The following is a 22,692-nucleotide window of genomic DNA, read 5'->3' on the forward strand; positions in this document are numbered from 1 at the left end:
TAGCCTGGTGAGTCAGATACTCGAAAGGCTTGGATTTATCATTACTGAACACCGCCATGAACCAAGAAAACGGTTAACCGAGGGTTTAAGAGGGCAAAAATGTCGGTAAAATAAGTTCCGTGCTTCCAATTATCTCCTTCATTCCCTGTGAATTGTTCACGCTCGGGTGCATATCAAACATGTTCGGGCGGCTGGCGAATTAATCCAATTTATGTATAAAATATATACAAGTATGCAGTTGGAACATCTTGCAGAGAAATTGGTCAAAATTTTAAGCAGCAGATAGTACATCTAAAGGCAATCGAAAAGGAAGGAAGAATAAAGTGATATGACACTGGTATGATACCAAGAAAAACAAAAGCAGCTAAATGAATATAAAGACTGGTACTTTTTTCGCAAAATTTTGTTATCACCTGATCTAACTTAAAATCTGTTAATATAAGTGCTCAAATGGTGATGTTCATCATTTAAGTATAATTCTGAAGACATTTCTTGAACTTTTCACTCATGCATTTCGGGAGTGATGCAATTTAGTGGTCAAGTTTCCTAGGGAAAAGAGAAGTACGTGGAGTAAAATTCTCTGCCAGGCCTTGTTGGTGTTTGTGCCAGGCTCTGCTTTCGTGGTGTGGTGGTGAGACCAAAAAAATAGGGGATGCGTGAAAGCCTTGCATTTGGCGCACAGCTGCATATCGTGATGCATTTTGTAAACAAACCAAACTTAATGCGTGCGAGCGGCTGGGGTCGCTGGGGTTCTTGGGCTTGGAGGTACCTGGCGCCCCTGCTCTGTGCATACATAGACATGATTAAGATTTAGGCGAGGCAGGACATAGCCATTGGTGTCCAGGTTCTGCGGAGCCTCATTTATGCTTGGCGGTTTCAAGTGCGCCCGGTTTTGGATGACATCTGAAAACCTCAGAAAGGGAAATAGGGGTCTGGCATGTGCGATTAGAAAATGGCAGGCAGGCGTGAAAAATTCACATAAAATATGGGGAAAAGGAGTGAAAAATTCCTCCTTATAGGGTGTTGCTTTACACCCAAAGTCGGCAATTCTAGGACACTGGATGTGACGGCGCCCTGGTGGTCGGCGCGGTCTCGGACGTCAGAGGTGTGATGGGACGGCACCCTGGTGGCTGGGGCGGTCTCGGACGTCAGAGCAGGTGTGATGAGACGGTACCCTGGTGGTCGGGGCGGCCTCGGCTCAGAGCTATCTGGGCCGTCTATCACGCGCCACACGCGGCGATAGGCCCGGTCGTGCCCTATCAGGCGGCGCCCGAGCCGGCTGGCTGGCCGGCAGACCCGAACGTGGCACTACCACTGAAGGCGGCACAGTCCGACGAAAACAAGCAGCGGGCGGGCCTGCTGCAGCTCCGGCACACATGACGCCTCGCCCCACGCGGACCCCAGCAGACCAGCTGCGCTTCGATACACATACCACACCGCCCCACTGACGAAGAGAGACCAGCAGGCCACGCGATCAGTCGGCCGTTGTTCAGCGGTGGATTCGGCCGCGCGTGATCACGCAGCTGTCAGCGCCGGCCTGTTGTTTATTGATTGGGGTTTTGGGGCGCGCCGACTACTGTCATTTTGCGCCCATTACAGTTAAGCGATGACCTAGGTGTGAAAATCGCTAAAAATCCTATATTAGTCAAAAATGAAAACAGCTAAGCCATGGCAAGAATGCAAGAGTCGTCACCGATGATGTCTGAATAAAAAACAAAAAAACAGGAGTATCTCATCAGAAATAGCATTGCATCAGTCTTGTCCACCAGCTATGTATGGGACCTTCGCATGAAGTCTAGCGAACCCTACACTACCGAGGGCATAGATCAAACAAGTTATGTTGATCCATCCCTGACTTGCTGATGAAGCGATTTCTGTCCTTCGAATGTAAGGCGGCTCGGTTTTAAAGCTTAGCCAGGTAGCATCACGGGATATCGACTCCAGGCGAAACAGGACTCGCCACTCGCCATTGAGCCGGAACGGGTGCTCTGACCAGTGAGGCCCCGCGTGGCCCGCATCCGCGCCGGCACGAGCCAGCCGGCGGCCTCCGTTGCCAGTGCCGGGGCGAGACAGCCGGAGAGCGGCCCGCTGCGCTCAGCGGCGTCTCGGAGGCCGCCGCCCAGCCGTGACGGAGCCAGGCATGACGTCACTGCCAGGAAAGTGCGGCTGTGACGCGGCAAACATTGTCTCACAGCTGCCTGGACAGCGTGGCGGGGCTGACCCTGCTGCGGCTCACCCGCCGAGCGCAGCTCTGCTAGTGCTGCGGCCCTGGTCTGATCCACTCTGGTCTGGCTTGGTCTGGCTTTGTCTGTGTGACGGGCCCGAAACGGCAGCCGCAGCGTTCGAGACCGCAGGGAAGGCGGACCGCAAGTGAGCCCGGCCGGTCCGACAGCGAAATAGCCGGCGCCCGCCGCCGACACTGCCACAGCCCGGCCGGTCCGACAGCGAAATAGCCGGCGCCCGCCGCCGACACTGCCACAGCCCGGCCGGTCCGACAGCGAAATAGCCGGCGCCCGCCGCCGACACTGCCACAGCCCGGCCGGCCGCTATCGCGGCCGCTGGAGGGCTGCCACACGTCCCGCAGCGCGGCGAAGCAGCCACGACACGCAGCCGCCCACGCGGAACTGAACCACAAGTTTCGGAAAACTGGCGCAGTCGTGAAGCGGTGCGGACAAACAGCGACAGTCTGCAGCAGGACATTCACAAATCGGGATGACTCATATTCGTTTACAACCATCGCATACTGTGCGGGATAAAAACCGCGTGTGACCGCATCACCAAGATATAGTGAGAGCCCAAGCCCAAAGCCCAGAGCCCAGAGCGCTGGGCCCAGAGCCCAGAGCCCAGAGCCCAGAGCCCATAGCCCAGAGCCCATAGCCCATAGCCCAGAGCCCAGAGCCCAGAGCCCAGAGTCCAGAGCCAGAGCCCAGAGCCCAAAGCCCAAAGCCTCGAGCCCTGGGCCCAGAGCCCAGACTTCAGAGTCCAGAGCCCGACCTATACCGGCAGTGCCCCGTTTGATCTGCATACGCCTTGCTCATACCACAGCATCACTGCCAACGCGTCCGTGAGCGGCGGCAGGTGACCAGGTCCGAATGATGGTCAGGTCCGAGTGGTGGCCAGGTCCGGACGGCTCGGAGCCGATGATCTCGATAGCTGTTGACGGGCGGAGAACAGCGCCGGCCGCCCGCCTCAGTCATATCCAGCTGACGGATGCCAGGCCCGCCAGCCGTCCGGCTGACAGAGGCTGGGCCCGCCAGCCGTCCAGATGACGGAGGCTGGGCCCGCCAGCCGTCCAGCTGACGGATGCCGGGCCCGCCAGCCGTCCGGCTGACAGAGGCTGGGCCCGCCAGCCGTCCAGATGACGGAGGCTGGGCCCGCCAGCCGTCCAGATGACGGAGGCTGGGCCCGCCAGCCGTCCAGATGACGGAGGCTGGGCCCGCCAGCCGTCCAGATGACGGAGGCTGGGCCCGCCAGCCGTCCGGATGACGGAGGCTGGGCCCGCCAGCCGTCCAGATGACGGAGGCTGGGCCCGCCAGCCGTCCAGATGACGGAGGCTGGGCCCGCCAGCCGTCCGGATGACGGAGGCTGGGCCCGCCAGCCGTCCAGATGACGGAGGCTGGGCCCTCCCGCCGTTCAGCTGACGGAGGCTGGGCCCGCCCGCCGTCCAGATGACGGAGGCTGGGCTCGCCCGCCGGCGGCCGTAGTAGTAGTAGTGTTTATTGGGGCTTTAAGGCGCTCAGACTGCGCAGTCATATGGTGCCCATACCGCATGTGCTTATTAATGTTGTTCGAAAATTTACAGCGACTATCATGCGCCGCAAACGACCTGAGTTGGTGTATGAATCAAACAGGAGCTAACACGACAGGAATTCAAAGAGACGTTCGATGCGACGTTCGAAGTGGCTATGGCCGATCCACCACCGGCTTAGAATGACTTGCCCCTCCGCCCTGACTTCCGATAGGATGACTGCAAATCCTAGGTAAGCCGCTCAATTATTTTCAGTCTGGAATCCAGCACATTGCTATGATTTTGCCGGCCTGGCTTTAGGAGTCAAGACGCAACAAAATGTCCTTTACAAGGAGATTTGTGAGATTAAAACGTCTTAATGACAAGATACTCACCAGTGAGTCAGATAAACCTTCGTGCAAAGCATCTTCGTCCACCTGTATAATGATGATGATGATGATGGTTTGAGTTTAAGGGACGTCGGATGTCATGTTGTGTTCGTGTCCACTGTGGAGTGCCCCACTAATCCCGAGGAGCTCTACCTTATATACGGACAAATACGCGGGTAGCGTGGATGGCCGTGAGTCTTGGCCGCGCACGAAGGTGAAAACAACGCCGGCATATGTTTTAGAACGGTCCGTACGTGTGGTTTTGTATCTGAGATGCGTTTCGATACGATGTGCGTGTGCCGTCGGCCGGCGGCACACGCTGATCGACCGCCTCCTGCAGCCGCCAACTCGAACGGCCCAATAGGACAGGCGGCGGGTTCTTCTCAGCTATGGTTGGGCCGGATCCCAGACACCAATGTGGGTGGGAGCGGCAGACCGACCTACAGGTTGTGTAGGTTGTGTAGGTAACATTTTGCCTCCACCGTCACCAAGCAGGAAGAACAAACAAAACCAACACTGAACCTGGCCAGTCGGTGCTGCCGCGTCACCTAACGGTGCTGAGTGAGATGCTTGTTACTTGGCCTGGAGCCGCAAGTGACTGTTCTCAGTCAAACAGGAACGGAGAACTGATAACATACGCGTCACATCTTCAGCCCGCGTGCTGCGCAAACCATCGAGACCCAAGTCGGACAGAGAGGATTGTGGTCCCAAGTCTGGCCTTGACCGCAGTGGCGTTGATCGTACTTGGTACTTCACATGGCAGGGATTTCAAATAGCTACACGGCCGCACGAATGCCGCAGACTAGGAATACTAAATTTTGGACCACGAGGTCGGCAACTAGTGGAGAATTAATGCCGGCATGCCTGGAGGCCCAGTTGGACTGACAGGGCCGGCTGTTCACCGGTGCTCGGAGACGATGAGCCGCGCAGATCCCACAGGAAGCCCAAGTTGGTGCTGGTGCCGGTAAGACGTGGTCGGCCCCCACCCGGCATGTGTACATGTAGGCAGGAGCTCGGCAGACCAGCTCATCACAGAAATGGTCCGCTACAGTGTCGTGTCCGCTGGCGCGCTGGTCTCGGCCGGCCGCAGCACGAGCTGGCGACACTCACCTGCGAAGTCGTCCATTTTCTCGCCATTGAGCTCAGCTTCGCGCTGCTGTCGCTCCAGCTCGCGCATGCGGATCTCGCGCGCCTCTGCCCGCGCCTGGCGCCGGGCCGCCAGCCGCGCCTCCGACTGAAACGGGTTCGACACAGGGTTAGACGGGCGGCGCACGGCAGGACAGGGCGGGTAATAGGCCAGGGCAGCGTAGGGTGGGTAAATAGGGCACAGCGGTGTAGGTATGTAGAGCAGGGCAGTTCAGGGTGGTACATAGCGCAGGGCAGTGTAGGGTGAGTATTTAATGCAGGGCAGGGTGGGATGGGGCGCATCGTCTGATATCCCATCCATGCACATCACCCGAAATCACAGCACGATCGCAGTTGCAAGGTCTTCCAAACAAACTATTGCACGACTTATTCCGGCACCGGAGCTGGGAGCAGGCAATGCTGTTGGCCGCGTGCTCACTGCGGGGCCCCAGTGAGCGGCCGGCTCCGTGGCCTGCACTCGACCCCCCTTCCTGCGGCTTACAGCCGCCCAGTCGCCTCTGACGCAACGGCCGGAACGCCATCGATGCCAACGACCCGAGCCGACGCCGCCAGGCCACCAGCAGCAGGCCCGAGCGCAGTCGGATGGTGCTGCCAGCCCGCCGGGTGCCGAGGGCGGCCCCGGCGGCGGCCGTTGGCCGGTCGACACCGGGCACGGCCGCTACTGGCCCGAGCACAACAGGACGTGATGCCCCGGCCGGCGGCCGTTGGCCGGTCGACACTGGACACGGCCGCTACTGGCCCGAACACAACAGGACGTGATGCCCCGGCCGGCGGCGGGGCCCGGTGGTCCGCCCGCCTCCCCGCGCCGGTGGCACGCGCGGGCGTGCCACGCGGACGTGCGCAGTGCCGCGCTCGGCGTCGGCACTGCGGCGCTCGGCCCGCCCACTTCAGACAAAGGCGGCCGGCCGGCTGGTCGAAATAGCCGCCGCGCAGCAGCAGCCGGCGGCGGCGCACGTGGTGGCCGGCTGCAGGGCCGGGATAGAGCGGCGTCTCTCCCGACCGGCCGCACGCCCCAGGACCCAGGCCACCCGAAGCAGGCTGCCATGAACCGGACCGGACTGGACCGGACCGATCAAATCGGACCAGACCAGACCAGACCAGACCAGACCAGACCTGGTTGACTGAGGTAAAGTCGGACATCGGCGATGGGCGTGGGCAGGGCGGGCGGACCGCCGCCGGCGTAACGGCTGCCCTGACCCGAAGGCCACGCGACCGGCCGGGCGTGGCGTCCGCCTTGGAGTCCTGTTATGAGCCCGGTCAGCCGATCCGCGAGCCCGGCACCTCTTGACCGGTCCGGTCCGGTCCGGTCCGCTGCGTACGGTGCGGGTGTGACCTGATCGGCCGCCGCAGCGGCCATGGCAGGGAGAACGCGACCGTGCGCTCAGGCAGCGCCGAGACACACCCACCCCAGCGTGCAGCCGGCGCGGCTGGGCTTTGGGTGTGGCCGCCGCCTGCCTGTGTGATGACGGCCCGGTGCCGCCAGTGGAGTGCGGAGCCAGCCACCCGGTCAGCGTATGACGCCATCACGTAGGTAACGGCCGCGCGGCGTATGGTGGGAGCCGGGTGGCCGCCGTCGGCTTCCGCCAGCTGCCGCCGATCGGACACCGGGCCGCCAGCACCGCCGGGAGCTGGCCGGGCCTAACCTGCCACCTGGCGGCGACACGCCAGCTGCGCGGCCGAGAGGCGCTGGCCAGGTCATCGGCGGGCGGGCGGGCGGGCGGGCAGGCGGCGCCGGCCGGCCAGCCCGGCACGTCACCATCGATCGGTCGACGCGTGACACGCCTCCCCCTCCCCTCACCATCACACGACTGCCGTGAAGTGTGCGGAGAGGTGCTGACATGGTGGAGGGGGAGGAGGGGCAATCCACACAGAGGCTGGCGCCGGGACCGCAGACCCAGTACCAGCCAGCAGTTCTGCCGCGGTGCATCAGTTTGGACATACGCCCTTGCGGTTCACTAGCCTATGCCCTCCACACCGCCAGTGCCAGATCCATGAGGAGCAACTATCACTTAGGGCCTGTCCAAGTCGCACATGGCGGTCCGGGAAAAGGTAGGCTGGAGGGTTCCGAGTGACTGGGACGTTCCGGTCACAGCGTCGATGTACCTCTGGACACTCTGGGACCGGATATGGGTGTACCTCTAGATACTCTGGGACCGCATATGGGTGTACCTCTAGAGATCCTGCGACCGGATATGGGTGTACCTCTGGACACTCTGGGACCAGATATGAGTGTACCTCTAGAGACTCTGCGACCGGATATGGCTGTACCTCAGGACACCACAACCGGATATGGGTGTACCACTGGACACCCTGAGTACCTTAGGACGTCGTGGAACCGGGGATCAGTGCACCTCCTAGACACCTTAAGACCAGAGGTGGATGCACCTCTGGACGCTGCGGTACCGGGGGCCGGAGTACCTCGTAGACACTCTGGGACCGCACATTGGCACACCTGCAGACGCTGTGTGACCGGAGGTCGGCGCGCCCCCAGACGCCGTGTGACCGGAGGTCGGCGCACCTCCAGACGCCGTGTGACCGGAGGTCGGCGCACCTCCGGAGGTCAGCGCACCTCCAGACGCCGTGGGACTAGTCCCACGGTGGGTGATGCGGCCGCAACCGCCCCGTGTGGCCACCGGCCCGGCCGAGTGCGGAGTCACACAACGGCACGGTGCGGCGCCGCGCGTGTGAGCGGCCGCAGCGCCGGCCCAGCCCGGCCCGGCTCGAGACAGGATAGACGGCCCGAGACGTCACGTCGTCGGTGCGCCAACCGGTCACGCCGGCCCGTCCTTGGCACGCTCCGTGCCGTTCAGCCAACACAGCACAGTCGCCTTGGGCTTCTCTCCGTGACATGCGACGTCACGAAGCACCGGTGGAACGGGTCAAGCAGGCGCACGTCGCATGCTATTACCTGAACGCGCCCGCTTCATTGTCCGTGGGGAGACGAGCCTGAACGTTGTTTCAAAATCGCTCCTCGATGGTATTTCACAACGCATGCTCTCTGCTGCTTACAACTGCTTTCGCTGGCAAGAAGTTTGCACGAAGTAAACCTTGTGACTTACGCCGCTCTGTATGGCGCCGCTAACCGGCTATGGGAAGGCGAACCTAGCCACACGTCAACGACACGCTGTCAGCGGCGCCGAGTCGACCCTCTCACGTCACGACGCCGCTCAGCGGACCGAGTGCCGGGAGGCCGGCGCTGCCACCGCGCCGGCCCTCCCTGCTCAGTCGCGCCGGCCGGCCAGTCGGCACGACGTGCCATACAAGGCCGGCCGGCCAACAACGGGAGCGGGTGACGCGGCGCGCGGCGGCGCCAGTCAGCGGGCAGCCGTCCCCCGGCTTCGGCCGCCAGAAGCGCCGCACGGAGCGGGCCCGCTCGCACCCGGCCGGCCGACCGTCTGACCGCCGGCCGGCCGCAGGGCATCCAAGTCGCTGGCGCCCGCCTGACAAAGGTCGGCCATCGGCGCCGCTCGACCTGTGGCCTGCGGAGACGCCCGGATCCAGGCGCTGCCCACGGAAACAGCGTGCGAAACCCCGGCCGACGCCGGCGCGAGGAGAAAGGCGACCCGCCCGCCGAAAAAAACTGCGCCGCACCCGCGTCCAGATCACAAAACACCGCAGCGCATTGTGGCCAGGCGGCGAGGAAAAAGCGTCCGCGCAGCGCCGGCACGCCAGGCGCCACGGCGCTCGTCTATAACAGGCTGACTGCGCTGCTGGCTGATATTGGCCGGCTGCAGTGGCAGTGGGACGGTGGCCAGGGTCAGCAGTCGGGCAGGCCGGCCCTCAGGATCTCCCAACTGGCCGGTACCCAGGATCCCCGGCAGACAGACCGCTAGGCCTCCCGACAGGCCGGCCCTTAGGCCCCCGACAGGCTGACCCCTAGTACCTCCCGGCAGACCGACCCCTAGGATCCCCGATAGGCCAGCCCCAAGGATTCCCGGCAGGCCGGCCCAACCCGTCCGCCGGCCGGCCGGCGCGCGGCGGCATGATTCACGGCAACGAGTCACGTGATTCGTGAGGCCGGCGGGAGCGTGCAGCCAGCACCGCGCCACGTCACCGATAGAAGGCCCTCTGGGCGGCGGCGCCCAGCGGCCGCAGGCATGACGCACACCGGGCACCACCGGACCACTCTTGGGAGCGCGCTGTCGCCTCCGCACAGCCTGATCACACCTTCCGCCAGACCCGCTACTGAGGACACGCTACACGGGGCGGAGGAACACAGTCAAACAGGGCAATGTTAGCACCCCATGCACGACAAGTCAATCACATGCCCAGGTAGGATAGCGAAGCGCAAGGTAATACCGAGAGCCGCTGCGGGCGCAGGAGCGGCCATGTGTCAAGCCGCAACATGTGCCATCACAGCGTGCGGCGCCGACGGTAACTTACATCGGCGTGCACCTGCGACATGACCTCCAGCACGGCATCGGTGGCCGGCTCGCCTTGGCCACTGGTGCTGCGTCGCAGCTTGGGCCGGCCGTCCAGCACGTCGGCGCTGCTGCGGCGCGAGCAGGGCGCCGGTCCGCGAGCCGGCGACGCTGCCAGCGGTGGCGCCGGAGCGCCGTCCCCGCCGGACGGCCCCTCGGAAGCCGCCGGCGCCGCCGACTCGGCCGGTCGCTGCTGAAGACGAGCGGCCGCGGGCTCGCCCACTGCCTCCAAATGGGACAGCGGTGGCCTGTCCACGGAATCTTGAACCGTGTCCTGTTGGGACAACGGTGGCCTGTCCACGGAATCTTGAACCGTGTCCTGTTGGGACAGCGGTGGCCTGACCATGGAATCTTGGACCGTGTCCTGTTGGGACAGGGGTGGCCTGTCCACGGAATCTTGGACCGTGTCCTGTTGGGACGGCGGTGGCCTGTCCACGGAATCTTGGACCGTGTCCTGTTGGGACAACGGTGGCCTGTCCACGGAATCTTGGACCGTATCCTGTTGGGACAACGGTGGCCTGTCCACGGAATCTTGGACCGTGTCCTGTTGGGACAACGGTGGCCTGTCCACGGAATCTTGGACCGTGTCCTGTTGGGACTGGGGAGGACTGTCCACGGAATCTTGGACCGTGTCCAGTTGAAACAGCGGTGGCCTGTCCATGGAATCTTGAACCGTGTCCTGTTGGGACAGAGGTGATGTGTCCACAGAATCTTGGACCGTGTCCTGTTGCAGCAAGGGTGGCCGGAAGGCCGGGCCCTCCACAGTCTCTTGCTGGGAGAGCGGGGGCTGATCTCTTGCTCCACCGGCAGCTTCGTTTAAAGGCGTTACTGGGTGATTGTTAGCCAGGCGTGCAGACTCCGCGACCGCCTTATCCGGGATGGAAACACAAAGGGCACCATCGCCCGAAAGTCCGTCTGCCTGTAGGCGCGAGTCACTTGGAGCGTGCGCTTCAAGCGGCTGCTCCGGCGTCGGCTTGCCACCCGCGACAGTCTTTTTGTTGCTTCCGTCTGAAGCAGATGCCGTCTTATCTGGGACACTGCTAAAGCCAGACTTCTTGTCTTTGGCTCGCACCGCCTTAGCTTTTTTATCTTTCCGTGAGGAGGCGCCCTGCACGGTCATCGACAGTTTCTTATCAGGGGCTGTGCTCGTGGCGTCAGCAGCAGGATCGACCCCCTTCCTGCGCGCCGCCCTTTCGGCCGTGCGGTCGGCGCCGCCGGCGGCCGCCAGCCGGCCACTCTCCCCGCCGCCGGCCCGCGGCGCCGCCGCCTCCTCCTCCCTGACCGACATGGTCGAGCCGCTCGAGGTGGACAGTGGTAGCGAGTGCTGGCTAGGCGGTGCTCGCGCCGGGCTAGCGCGCGCGCCGCTCCTGCCAGTAGCGGTGCCAGCCCGGCTCAGCTTGGCCGCACGGCCAGCGGCGACCGAGCCAAGCCCCGAGCACGCCGAGGACGTGGACGCGTTGCTCTCCACAGACGCCTCCTTACGCAGCTGGTTTTTCAGCTTGGCCGTGACCGGGCTCTGCAGCGCGCCACTCGGCGTCGAAGGGCGGCTGTCCCTGGACTCCACCGACGCCTGCTTACCGGCGGCCGCTGTCGTCTTGGTGGTGCTGCGCCGCTGGGAGGGTGTGCCCAGCAGCTTCTTAGCAGCCTGCGCCACCGGCGTCTTCATCTTAGCTGCCGATGATTTAGTCTGCGTCCTGGCGCCAGACAACCCTGCTTGCGAGGTTTTGGCCCGCGCCTTTTTGGCGTCCGCAGCCTGCTCGGTGGGGTTTACATCGACATCACTTGCAGCCGGTACTTTGGAAGATGTGTCGACTTCCTCTGTAACCTGCGACGCTCCCATGGAGTCCGCTACGTCAAACCCAATCTCCTCGACTGGCAGATCTGCGTTCCGGGCTGGCTGCTAGCGAATCGTGGGATTTATCCTTCTTTTTCTTTTTCCGTTTCTTTTTCTTATCCCTGCCCTTTCCGTCGAGCTCGTCGGCGACGTCTTTGGTACCCGTCTCTAGCTGTAGGCCGTCGCTTTCTCTGACCAGCAGCTCACTCTTCGACACCGCACCACCTCCCACCCCGTCGGTCGCCGCCGCCGCCGCCGCCATCCCGCTGTCCATCACGTCCCCGAGCTGCTCAAGCCTGTCCACTGTCGCCATCTCCACTCCCCCATTCTCCGTTGACGCGCTGCCAGACTCCCCACTTTGCACCGTCACAGTGTCGGCCTCCTCGCTTCCCACTGTCGCGGTGCAGGACTCGCCACTCTGCACTGACACGCTGCCAGCGTCGCCGGCACTCAAACTGTCGGCACTCGGTGCGCCGCTGGCCTCCGCGGAGGCTCGGCGCTGGCCGCTATCGGGCCACGCGCCAACGGCCGGGCCGGTCGGCGCCGCCGCCCCGGAGCCGGCCTGAAGGTCACAGCAGCCGGCCGCGGCGCCACCTCCAGCGTTGCTGACCGCCGGCGCTGCTCCGGGGCGGATCGCTGGGTCAGCGCACATCTGGTCGGCTGACGGCGGCACATGCGGCACCGCCGCGTGCGGGGTGGCCCCGTCGCTCGCTGCCGCACAGCCGGCCACGGCTCCAGCCGACGGTCCCGGGTCGGCGTGGCCGGGCCCGGCCGCCAGTTCCGGCTCCGGCTGCTCGTCCGCCAGTACGCCGCTGTCTACGGAGGTCAGCGACGCCTCCTCCCCCGGACGAGCCTCCTCGTCACTGTGGCCCCCCTCCTCATCCGGCCGCTCCCCTGGCTTGAACACGTGCGCCACGCGCGAGAAGATCTTCTTCATAGCGGCGTGCGCGGCCACCAGGCGCGCAGGCGACGGATCGCACAGGTAAGAGCGACTACAGGGCCCCGCTGCCGAGCGCGTCGCCCATCACACCGGCTGTCCGCCGCACACTCTGCCTGCGCCGGCTGGTGAGCGCCGCCTCTGGAATAGCGCTGAGAGGATGGCGTCCGGCGGGCGCAGCTGTCGCGCGTCGGGCCGCTGACCGCGCCTCACGCCAGGGCGTCGCTCACCGCAGTGCGCACGGCCTTGGTCGTCCCGCCCCCGCCGTCCTGCCTCCTGCGGAGCGCTGCGGCGATCGGCGCGGGCCGGGCCGCGGCGCGCCATCCACTGGCGCGGCCGAGCAGCAGTTGTGCACACCGCCGCCGGTGGCGACACCGGCGGCCGCGGCGCGCCCTACCGGCCGCCGGCCGCTCGTCTGTCCCGCCGGCTGGTGCCCTGCATGTCCGCTCGTCTGTCCGTCCGTCTGTGTGCAGTGAGCGCGCGTGTGCGTCCTGCTGCCGCCGGCCTGAGGCAGGGCGCCGGCACGGGCCCGGCGGGGCCGGCCGCTCGGCCATCGTGACGTCAGACCGGTCAGGCCGGGCTGCCGGTCTCCGGCCACGTCATGCCGTCACACCTCGGCGGGAGGCTCCACCCGCTGGCCCAAGGTCGCCCGTCACCGCCGGCCGGCACAGTCGCGCGCTCGGTACGCCGGAAACGCAGCCTGAGGTGGCCAGCCACGCAAGCGCCGGGGACAGCGGGGCTCCGGGGACAGCGGCGGGGCTCCGGGGACAGCAGCAGCGGGGGGGCTCCGGGGACAGCAGCAGCGGCGGGGCTCCGGGGACAGAAGCGGCAGGGCTCCAGGGACAGCAGCAGCGGCGGGGCTCCGGGGACAGCAGTAGCGGCAGGGCTCCGGGGACAGCAGCAGCGGCGGGGCTCCGAGGACAGCAGCAGCGGCCCGCCGCCATATACAACTGTAGCTGCCAATGCGTAGATCCCGCCCACGGCGGATACAACCAGGGTAATAGGAGCAGACATGAGGAGGTCATGTCGATATGCTTAGAATATGTAAAGATCGTCCACAGTATACGGTTATTCGTTCGTAGCGTACGGTTGCTTGTCCGTATGTTAACCTCCTCCAGATATTTGGGGTCCCATTAAAAGGAAAAGTGGTGCAGGCGATTGCATGGCGGCCACACAGTGGTGCAGGTGATTGCATGACGATCATACACTGGTGCTAGTGATTGCATGGCGGTCATACAGTCGTGCAGGTGATTGCATGGCGGTCATACAGTCGTGCAGGTGATTGCATGGCGGTTATACAGTGCGCCCCTCCGGCCGCCTTTATAATCTGAACTTCAGCATACTTGTTCGGGAGAGACCCTAAGCAGTAGGAACAAGCATTCCCTGTAAGCAAAATCGACAAAAAATTGGATACATCTCATGCATCTGCATTGACCATCGAGGAAAGACAGACGCGCCTACCCCGGGGGCGAAAACCCTCGGTCTGCCGACGAGAGCTCCACCCCGAAAATGGCCGGCGCACTGTGCAGACGCTGGCTTATACAAGGCTTGCCTACTTACTCTCCATACCGAGTTGGAGAATTTCGCCGTGCAGCCAGAGCCCGACTATTTTACTTCGGTATGGTGGTGGAGTGGGGAGGGATAAAACACCGCTGGGCCGCCCTGAACACGGCTTGCACGTGGCAGCCTTCCGGGAAACACGAAGGAAACGCGATAGATAAGGACGGCGGCAGCATGACTTCAGCTCGCCGCCGAGCACACAGCCGGTCTGGTCTGGTCTGCCGCCGCTCTGGCCGGGCCGGCCGGACGCCATCATGTGCAACACCTCACACACACAGCACACAGAGAACGGCCCCAGTGGCCGCCGGGTCTGAGGATCTCAGCTCTGAATCGGCCGCTGCTTCCGGTCAGTATCCGCTACTTCTGGCCAGTGTCCGCTACTTCCGGTCAGTGTCCGCCACCGGAGCACTAGACCCAACACCCGCTCACATTCGGCCATGCAGTCGGGCGTGGCCATCCACCGTGACGGCCTCCCCGGCCGTTCGGCTCCGGAGTGTCTGTCGCTGGCGGGGTGTTCTCTGCACCGGACGGCGTGTACCCTGGAGTTCCCACAAGCCGGTGGGGGAGCGGGCCTCGGGGCGTCGCCTCTCCAGGGGGTCCGACGCCGGCGCCCGTGCCCGGCGGCACTCCTCCGGACTCAACGGACGGCAAGCTGCCGTGGCGAGCTCGGTGCGCTGGCTCAGGGACGTTGTGGCTCGGGGAGGGGAGGGGTTAGTAAAAACGCCGCGCCCTGCGCATCCGCACGTCGCAGACGAGCCAAAGACATCCAGAAATGCGTCCGCGGCTGGGTCATCACCACAGTCCGGTCGACTGCCGCAAGTCTGCTGAGATATGTTCGCTCAAGCTCGTTGGGCCGCCATCGCTGACGCGCTGAAACTGACCGCTGAATCCACCGCTGGGCAGCACAGGGACACGCTGCAAAGAATTCGCACCAAGCGGGGCGTGGCTAAAACAACGCAAGAGCGTGACCAGCCAGCTAAACCAATAAAAAAACGTTGAAGTAGGCGGCGCGTCAGCCATCTTCCTGAGGCACCGGGGCGACGGAGGGCTGCACCTAGCCCACACCCGGGGACCATGGTGGCAGCTCAGCTGATTCCGGCGCCGGTGATGCGGAGGCTGGCGGGAGCGGGTGCCGGTGCGGGGGCGGGGGCGGGGGCGGGGGCGGCTGGCCAGGTGCCCGGATCAACAAGCGCCCGCCCGTCTGCGGCTGAGCACACAGTCCAGCCCAGCCCCTCCCGGCACAGCCCGCGCCACGGACTCGCACGGTCGAGGGGAGGGCTCTCGGTCAGGGGGGAGGAAGTAGGATTCCCGGTCAACCGACTGAGTACGCCCGGGCGCCCAACCCTGGAGTCTGTGACGTCTACTAATCGCCCAGCCAACCTGGGCACATCACCCAGCAGGCGGCTTCCACTTGGCTAAGGACACCTGAATAATCACATCAGTGCCTGCCACGTCAAGGCGCCATCGGAAATTCACTTGCTTCCGGTGTGGCGAGTGCTGTACCCGGCGAGGTGATGTGGCGAGGGTGCTGTACTGCGAGGTGGTGTGATGAGGGTGCTGTAACCGGCCAGGTACGAGCCGAAATACTCGACGCAAGCCCATCTGGCCAATTCAGGAACCCAGTAAAACCCGGAGGATAGAAGTCGGCCAGTGCCATCTACGCCCACCACATGGTAATATACCTTACAAACAAGCCACCAGCTGGCAGCACTACAACATGGCTGCAAACCCAGATCGCGCGCCCGCTGGCAGTTCCCAGAATCGTCACCAGCTGGCGGCCTTGTCGCAGCGCCCGTGGGATCTGTTACGAGAAACCTAGTATACACCAAAGAAATAATGCCAACAATTCTGAAAGAAACCGCACGCCGACAAGCATGTGACTCGTCACACGAATGAAGCGCCTAATGTAACAAGCACGGGGCAGCCATCCGCAGCCGTCACTGGCTCGGTTCCGGGGTCGATTATCCCACGCATGTGACAGTCAGAGCTGTGCCCCTTCTCACTCCAAGTACACAAATAACAAAAATGGCTGCAGGGAATGGGCTTAGCAGTCTTTGGTCCGAAGTCAGTCCATCAATGCATCTACACCGGGCAAAATCATGACCGCACGACCGCTTGAACCCCTTGAAACAGCGGTCCGCTTAGACCAGCGGGACCATGGCAAGCAGCGAGCTTGTGTGCAAGCGGATTGCCAGGGCCACAGCAGAGCCGACAAAGTTGGCCAGGCTGTCTCGGAATCCTGTAGCCCAACAGGGGTGCCGAGCGTCTGGGTGCGGCATCAGCGGCAGCGGCGGACCCCTGCCGGTTCGTCCGCTGCCCACCCGCCGCCTGCTCCCGTGCCGCCGCGGTTCTGAGTGCCCGGCTGCGGGCCGGCCGGCGGGCGGCCACGGCGCCGTCTGTCGCCACCTGCCGGCGCCATCTCCGCTTAATCAGCCGCCCCTGTCCCATCAGGGCAGGACGAGGCACGCGCAGGCCGGCCGGCAGAGCAGCGGGGCGCCGGGGAGGCGGTCACAGCAGGGCGGCCGCCAGGCGCGGCCGTCCGCGGCCATCGGGGCCACGCCGCGCGTCAGACGGGGCGGCGCTGACCGCGGTCAGCCGCACACTCTTCCGCGCATCGACTCGGGCCGCGCAGACAAGGCAAAATGAGCTTAGCTCAGTTGAGTTCAGAAACATATTTTGAACTGTTTTGAACGTTTCAGTTTGATATGAGAGTCGAAAGTAGAAACTCTGCTGGAATACACTTTTATGTGATCCTTTTAGTGCGCCCACGTAGCATGTGCGGTTCGTGAACACGTCTGGCCTGAATGCAATCAAACCAGGTCTTCTACAATATAGGTGAAACACACGCAATGCTAAGAATCCACGGCACCAGCTCTGGCCTCAGTTCAGCAGTGCACGCTATAAAATGCCCGCCTTCGGCGTGAGAGGACAGCCAAACCTCTGCCACTGTCCTACACGTCTGACTCGGTCGGTTGGTGCAATCACCGGGTGATAGTGATGGTCACGGCGACGAAACGCCAGCCCGGGTCAGGGCGGCCGTAACGCGTTACGCTGGGCAACGGCACCGCATATCGTGCCGTGCCGTGCCGTGCCGTGCCGTGCCGTGCCGTGCCGTACCGTACCGTGCCGTGCCGTGCCGTGCCGTGCCGTGCCGTGCCGTGCCGTGCCGTGCCGTGCCGTGCCGTGCCGTGCCGCGCCAGGCCGGGCGCCGGCCGCCGGCGCGGCAAGGGTCGCCCCGGAGGAGCCGGGACCGGCCGGTCGCCGGTTGCATCAGGTGCGGCCGCCGCCGGCCGCCGGCTGGCGTCAGGCTGTCGCCCGTCCGTAAACAAGACCAGCCGGCCGCCGGCCGGGAGGCTGACCGGCCGGCTCCGCGGCCCGCTCCCGCCCCGCCAGACGCTGGCGTCGGCCGCGGGCCATGACCGACGCCCTTCCAGACGGGTCGGCGCCGGAGACCAGCCTCGCGATCATCACTGACGCTTGCCGCAAACCCGACCGGCCGTGGCCACAATGTAGGGCCAATGTCTCATGTGTTCGCCCTCCGGCGAATGAGTAGTCCGTAACGATGGTGTGTATCATGGCTGTGCCGACGCCAGTCTCCGTCAACTTCGACCAGCATCTTACTTCTATGGCCGCGCACACCGGTAACGTGACTCTGGAACACCACTCACTCCGCTCTGCGTGAAAAACCGAAGCGGCCTTAACTCCCCTAGACCTCCTAACTTGGCTCACGTCAGCACAAGGGAGTCTTGTTTACGCCTGTTGATGGGCTGCCTCGGCCTGCCAGGAGGTGCGCGATGGGTCCAATTAAGGCCACGTGCCGCGTGTAAAAACATGCCTGTGTGACCTACACGGGGTTGCTTGCATTCAACGCGCGCTCGAACACGAGAAATCGTCATGTCCATGGCTATGAGATAGAACTAATCCCAGTCAAGAAAAACGGACTGTACACCGAGGCGTTTCCTGACATCAACACTTCTACCACCACCACTTCCATGTTAGTACACCATAAGACAGACGCCATTACTCACACGAGAAGGTAAGGTAAGGAAAGGTAAGGGGTGGTGATAGCAGCCTTACGCGGAACCAACTGCACATCCAGACACACCTGGGCCTTGAGTTCATAGCGCGGACAATTTCCACTCGACTGCCAAGTCAGCCCACCGAGTCAAGCCATCGACTCGCCTCGGTGACTGCACTCAGCCACTAACGTATGACTACAGGCCATCGAGTTCGCATCACATAATACCGATATAAGTTTAATTCCATGGAAAGACGACGTAACGAATGAAGACGTCGTCTGCCGTGAAAAGCATCTAGTATGCATCCGGCGCACCTGGGCCGTTAGTCACCATCTCCGTTAACTAGCACGCCCGCTAGTAAATCGCGGGCTGACCGTCCACGCGGTCAGGGACGAGCACGCGGCCGACCATTTGCATGTGAGTCACGGAGTCAGCGTCACCGGCTCGATCCGGTGCCGCTGGGCAGGACGAGAGTGGCCGCCTGCCAGCTTCGGGCGACCACCCACCGGCCCGTACACAGGCCTCGCTGCGGAAGGACTGCCGGCCGGCGACGTTCCGCTGCGGCCTGGTCGGTCCAGGCCCACGCCCCGGACGTCTACAAAGGCTGCGCGCCTCGCCTCCGCAGCCAGACGCGGCAGTCCGCTCAGCCGACGCCCGATGGTGACGTCACTGGCCGCAGGTCAAGGGCCAGCTGCCTGCGCCTGGCTCACGGCCCGGGCCGCCCGCGACGGCGCCCAATCAGTCGGACTTGTGTCCAACAATAGGAACCGCGCCCACGAGCCGACCCCTGAGTAGACCCGAACGGGACATGGGCGGATCTCTCTGCTAGAGCGCAGCTCACATGAAAACAATGTATTGGCCGGAACGAAGGAAGACTGGTCAGAATAAGAGTTCATGAGAAAATTTCAAAGGAGATGAGAACTGTGCTAGTTTAAAACACACGCAAAAACACCTACATCTTCCCCGTACCACAAAATAATGCCAGTTGTTTGACGGCCCGGGCCGAAAATGTCGACACAGGCTTGAACATTGACTTCAGGCAACCTGAGCGACCACAGGCAACATTATATGGAGCAAAGAATGCATAGCTTTCTTGAGTTTCGGCACCTAGTTCAGTCACCATCAATCCCAGCACCTTTGCAGAGGCTGGGATGTTGGGATCTGCTCTAGTCGATTACAAAATGCCGCAACTACAAACGTCACATACATCAAACTCAGCTGCTCGATTTTACAGGTGTTGCCGGAGATGGCGACCTGGATTAAAAGTATCAGCGGAAGGCAGCAAAGGCAATCCCTATAAGGCGGAATTTTCGGATCTTATGAAAAGGGGGAAAACAAGCCAAAACTAATCATGATCATATAATCATAATGGCAAATGAACTTTCCCAACCCGGCCTACAGTTTCGAGCGTAGTACACAGGAACGAAATTCTGAGACGTGACTTCATCGGCCTCAAGCCATTAGATGCTGTCAATTTAGGCATCGGCGACGACCAGGCAAGCCCCCGTTCACGGAATATTCTGTATTCTGTATTCTGCATTCAGTGTTCTGTATTCTGTATTCTGTATTCCGTATTCGGCATTTTGCATTTGTATTTTGTATTCTGCATTCTGTATTCCGTATTCCGTATTCCGTATTCTGGGTCGACTGCCACGTCCCAGCGCGAAGACGGTCAGCCGCTGACAACGAGACGGAAGCGGGCTGGCGGCTCGGTTGCGGCGCCGGTCGGCCGGTGCCGCCGGTCCGGAGCCGCCGGTCGCGTCCCGGCCGGCCCGACGTGCCGCGCGCACCGGCTCGGCCGCACGCCAGCCCAGCCGCGCGGCCCGGCGCCGGGCGCGCCGCGGCCTGGCTCCCGTCGGCTGGCGCGGTCCGGGGGCGTCACCCGGGACCGCCCCCGACCCAGGCGGGGTCGGTCGCCACGCCGGCGGCCGACACTGTCCGCACGGCAGCCGTACTGTCGTCGGCCGTCTCTGGACAGCGCCGGCACCGCCCCACCGCACCGGTGTCGGTGCGGAGCGGCAGCTCATCAGCAGTCCGGTCAGCGGCGGAGGCGGCGGCGGCGGCGGCGTTGGCCGCCCTCCAGCCGGCAGCCGCGTGTCAGCTGACCCGGGCGGCGGCACCGCGCCGGCCGCGCCGCCGCCCGGGACTACGGACGGGGGCGGCTGTTGAGTCATCGCTGGCGACGGCCCGGCGCTCTCGGCTCTCTCATCCCACGCGGCATGTGGGAGAGGTCTGCCCTCGGCTTGGGACTCACAACCCTTCACCCCGGTATGTTCCTGGCACTATTGGCCGGACTCCCGCAGAGCGGGCAGCACCAGCCGCGGCGCAGGACGCCGTCATCGGTGGACGGCCCGACCTCGACCTCGCGGAGGCACCGGCCCACGGTTCAGCGGGGTCAGGGAAGGCCAGCAAGCGCCGAGGCCGGCAGGTCACGGCCGCCCATGCAGTAGACGGCCAGGGCAGCACTGACACGCAGCAGCACTGAAAGAGCGCAGGGCCAGGTCGGTCCGTGCCGGCCATGCGTTGGGGCCGTGTGTCAGCGAGCTGAGCCAGGGCTGGCGGGCTCACAGCGGGAGCTCTGGTGCGGCACTGCGCTCGAGAGAGCAGCAACGCCACCGCTGATGTGCGGTCTGCTCCCGCCCGAGGGCGCCGGGTCACCGGGGTGGGGGCAGCCGGCCGACATGAGGTGCGTGACGGGCCGGCGCGTGGCCCGGCGGCGACACAACGACCGCCGAGAGGCGCCGCGCCGCATCCGGGAGCGGATGCCGCCGTCACCGTTTTTGCCGGCCGGCCAGCAGGGAGCGGCAGGCCATACCCGGACGGCGACCCGGACCGCCACCCTCCCAACAGCGGCGATGGCCAAGCTGCCGCCGCCGCCGCAGCCTCACGAGTTGACTGCAGCGCTCGGCTTGGGAGGCATCCCGAGAGGCCGGGAGAGCGTTCGGCACCGAGCGGATCACGTGACGACCCGGTACTGGAAGACGGCAAGACACGCCGCCGGGGTGTCACCGTGGCCGAACGCGCCGCACGGCGCCCGACTACCGGGTATGCGCACTCGGGCGTGACGGCTGGGCAAAACAGCTCGGCTGAACTCTGAGCATCTCTCAACGTGGATGGCCCGCGGGCAGTCTCAGCCAAAGAGCGAGCTCTCAGCATGCTCGGACAAGCGTGCAAGTCAGATGATAACCGCTACGCAATGGAAGCTCCTGACCGGTAGCCAGTCGCGAGTTGAATGTGCGCCAGCCACAGAACACCCGCTCTAATCAAGTCGCCGCATTCTGACTATAAACCCTGCATGTACGCATTCAGCCAACAAGTGCTACTTCGTGTCTCGAGCCGGGTGATGGCGACGGACAGACTACAGAGCCTGTAAGGGCCGGCCGTCGGGAGCGTCCATCGGCCTGACCGCCGCCTGCCGACAGTTGCCAGGACCGGGCCGGACCGGACCGTACCGGCCGCAGCTCGGCCCCGCCGGCAGCTGATCGGCAGCCGGCGGTCGGGGCGCCGCGCGCGCCATGTACGGCGGCGTCGTGGCCGTGCCGCGCATGGCGAGACGCGCGCGCCCGGTTGTAGGGGCGGCGCCTCTCGCCACCGGCCTGGCGACGATGTCCGAAGCCCGGTGCCGAGCGGCGCCGGGCACTCGTGTCCAGCGGATCGTCCCTGAGTCGTGGTACTCACGTCCAGCGGGTCGTCCCTGATGGTGATGTCGGCGGGCGTCCAGAGCGGCAACAGGCGCGCCGGACTGCGCGGCCGGCGCAGCTGGCGCTCCGGTGTGCTGGGCGTTAGCTCACGCGTGCGCGGCGACCCGGAGCTGGGCGTGACGCCGCGACTGCCGCCCAGCCGCGGGGCCGAACCAGCCAGCGGCCGGCTCAGCGAGCGCGTGTACACACGCCGCACCTCGGCGCGCTGGTGCGGCGTGTAGCTGGGCCGCGCCAGCTCGCGGCCCGCCGGCGTCGCCGGACGCGCCGTCTTTTCAGCGATGCGCCGCCGCAGTGTCCGGTAGCTGCGCACGTACAGCATGGGCGCCATGCGCTCCATGGCGCCGTACGCCAGCGGCGCACGCGGCTCGGGGCGCTCAGCCGGTTGCTCGGCTGGCGGCTCGGAGAGGGCGGGCGTGCGGCCCACCATGGCAGCGGCTGCGCTGCGTCCGGAGCCGCACGCGACACGGCCGCTGTGGCACTGCGCCGGCTTCCAGCCGCCCCACCAGCCGCCTGCCGCGTATTTTTGGACACTCGCGGGGCGACGCCGTCCGTGGCCGGCGGGCCGGCTGCTGGACCGTTCCAAGGCTCGACGCAGCTCGACGTCGGTCCCGCCTGCACTGCGCCTCAGCCGCCTGGCCGGCGGCATTGTTTCCGGCCATCCCGAAATACCCGGCGGGCCGCATCCTTTGACGCCGGGTTCCAGCACTCAGTGCAGCGCTAGGTCGTCGGTGCCGGCGGGCGGTGGGCCGCAGCTGGTGCCAGGACGAGTCCGGCTTCCGTCCCGCATCAGCTGGCTCCGCGACGCGCCGGCCGTCAACACGCAGCACGTGCCGCACGTGCGTCTGGTTAGCCGTGCCGGCGGGAGCCGGGCGGGCGAGGGCCGTGAGGCACCAGCGCCAGAGATGGCGCGACGCCCCACTCGGCTGAATCCCCGCTACAAAAACAGCCGGGAGGAAGC

The 22,692-nt window shown here is 64.3% G+C and overlaps 1 protein-coding gene across 6 annotated transcripts in view; it reads right to left on the reverse strand.

Moving 5' to 3' along the window:
* LOC119096619 (leucine-rich repeat flightless-interacting protein 2) overlaps positions 1–22,692 on the reverse strand; it is a 41,326-nt gene that overhangs the window by 12,471 nt on the left and 6,163 nt on the right. For 4 of the 6 annotated variants that reach the window (XM_037219518.1, XM_037219517.1, XM_037219519.1 and 1 more), the window contains exon 3: positions 5,227–5,350. In XM_037219518.1, the coding sequence (XP_037075413.1) occupies positions 5,227–5,350 (124 nt within the window). Of the gene's footprint in view, positions 1–5,226; positions 5,351–9,645; positions 9,757–21,711; positions 22,003–22,692 lie in introns of those variants that run through there. The other 2 variants (XM_037219522.1, XM_037219521.1) reach the window with 2 other exon arrangements.

Source organism: Pollicipes pollicipes, unplaced genomic scaffold, assembly GCF_011947565.3.
Source record: "Pollicipes pollicipes isolate AB1234 unplaced genomic scaffold, Ppol_2.1 Scaffold_4295;HRSCAF=5057_pilon_pilon_pilon, whole genome shotgun sequence".
In the NCBI taxonomy this organism is placed as follows: domain Eukaryota; kingdom Metazoa; phylum Arthropoda; class Thecostraca; order Pollicipedomorpha; family Pollicipedidae; genus Pollicipes; species Pollicipes pollicipes.